The sequence below is a fragment of the Etheostoma spectabile genome, chromosome 2 (genome assembly GCF_008692095.1).
Source record: "Etheostoma spectabile isolate EspeVRDwgs_2016 chromosome 2, UIUC_Espe_1.0, whole genome shotgun sequence".
Classification (NCBI taxonomy): Eukaryota; Metazoa; Chordata; class Actinopteri; order Perciformes; family Percidae; genus Etheostoma; species Etheostoma spectabile.
In genome coordinates, this window is record NC_045734.1 from 14,151,045 (window position 1) to 14,153,300 (window position 2,256).

Genomic DNA, 2,256 nt, shown 5'->3' on the forward strand with positions numbered 1-2,256 from the left:
TGTGTGTGTGTGTGCGTGTGTGTGTGTGTGCAGTATGCTGAGGAGTAACCGCATCAGCTGTGTGAGTAACAGCAGCTTTGTGGGGTTGAGCTCAGTCCGTCTCTTGTCGCTCTACGACAACCAGATCACCTCAATGAACCCCGGAGCCTTTGACACACTGCACTCCCTGTCCACACTGTGAGTAAACACACTCTGACCCAAACATTACAAATGCAAATGTAAAAAAATATGCACACACACACACACAAACACACACACACACACAATAAAACATCCAACTCCTTTCTTCTTCTCCAGCAACCTTCTGGCCAATCCCTTCAACTGTAATTGTCACCTGGCTTGGCTCGGGGACTGGCTGAGAAGGAAACACATAGTCACTGGTAACCCTCGCTGCCAGAATCCTTATTTCTTGAAGGAGATCCCCATCCAGGATGTAGCTGTCCAGGACTTTGCCTGTGAAGATGGTAAGACGGATTGACACTTTACATGTGAAGCTCTACAACATCTGCAGCCCTGACAAATGTTTTTTTTTTTCATTTTTTATCACCACTTTCTATCATCCTTTCTCCCCTCTGCACCACTCCATCCATCTATGTATCGCTCATCAGGTAACGACGAGAACAGCTGCTCTCCAGTGCTGAGGTGTCCAGCAGAGTGTTCCTGTTTGGACACTGTGGTGCGCTGCAGCAACAAGGGCCTCACCACACTGCCCAAAGGCCTGCCCAAAGAGACCACTGAACTGTGAGTTCACGTCATTGAGTACAATCAAACTACTTCAACAATCGATAGTGTCCCATCTTTTACATGGCAGCTTTTTACTGAACTTCACTCAAGACATCTTGGGAAAACCATGTATTTCCAAAGCTTTTCACGAGTTCCTAAAAACAAGTCTGTTTTCAGCTTTGTGACAATCATTAGGTTTCAAATGTTTTTTGTAGCTCAAGAAGTAGAAAGAAGTTTTTCTCAGCTCATAAAAAAAGTTAATTCTTCAGTAATTTGAACAATCTTACCAAGTTTGGAGGTGACATGGTTTTATTTGGACAGAAATGATTAGCATTTAAGTAGATAATGCAGTACCAGGTAGATGCAAAGCCAATCCACATTGGCAGCATTTTTTAAAGGATTTTTAACTTCCATTACTTGTCTGTCTCATCTCATCACAACAGATTTGTGTCTAATTTAACAAATAATACAATTCCTGTCAAGTTCCTCCACTTTTTATTTCATGTTGTGATGTTAGTGAAGTATATTTTCCATAGGTAGCTGTTCAAATCACATAAATATTCCACTGCCTTTATGTTGTGAACCTTTTTCAGACTCACTTTGGGCTTGTGTAGCTACAATAGGCAGGGGTAAATATTTTTGCCCAACCTGGTGAAGATAGCCAGTCCACGTACTGTCCTGTCAGCAGTGGTGCTGCTGACAGGACTGTCCAAGGGAGGTTGGAGCTGGTGTCGATTAGAAAGTTGAACAGATCGGTAGTACTTACCCTGTATGGATGTGATATGATTTCTATGTTTGTTGACAGTCAGTTATAACGGAAAAAGAACATAACAAACTACTTTAACGTAGATTTTTTTTTGGCCTATGTTACAATCGGTGCATAAACTCCAGTACTTCCCGATGCCAACACCAGCCTTTTAGGCTGTATTGGAGCATCAGAACATCTCTAGATAAGACCAAAATTTACATGGAGTTGCAGCTGTTGCAGCATCAAAGTTGTCAGGCCCACAAACCTAACTGAGATTACACAGACTTTTTCTCATTTGAATAATTTAGTTTTTACGGACCAGAAGAAACATTAGCACACAAGCTACATACTGTAGGCTGACAAAGGATTTTATTCCAGAAATTTGTCCCAACACAAACACAAAGTCCTTGATGATCAGACAATCATAGCCCTAAATAAATTTAACATCAGACACCAGGCTTGGTGATATTATTTCACTATTTCACCTTTGGGGAATGTGCATTTTCTAATATTAACTTCCTATATTAAAGACATAATTAATATGCTTGATTAATTGCACATCGTCATAGAGTGAATGAGATATGATTTCAGTTGTGCAGGGTGGTTATACTGTATTAGGATGCTTGTGAGATGTTAACCTCCACTGTTTATTATGGCTGCAGTAGGAATGACTGTTCCCACTGCTGGAGATGAGGAATTTCCTACATGGCTAAATAACTTTATTTTCTCTCATCCCTCCCCCTCCTCTCTCTCTCTCTCTCTCTCTCTCTCTCTCGCTCTCTCTC

General features: G+C 41.2%; 1 protein-coding gene across 10 annotated transcripts in view; it reads left to right on the forward strand.

The window, feature by feature from the left end:
* Positions 1–2,256, forward strand: part of slit2 (slit homolog 2 (Drosophila)) — a 97,199-nt gene that overhangs the window by 80,105 nt on the left and 14,838 nt on the right. For all 10 annotated transcript variants that reach the window (XM_032533861.1, XM_032533796.1, XM_032533818.1 and 7 more), the window contains 3 exons: positions 34–177; positions 298–464; positions 609–741. In XM_032533861.1, the coding sequence (XP_032389752.1) occupies positions 34–177; positions 298–464; positions 609–741 (444 nt within the window). The remainder of the gene's footprint in view (positions 1–33; positions 178–297; positions 465–608; positions 742–2,256) is intronic.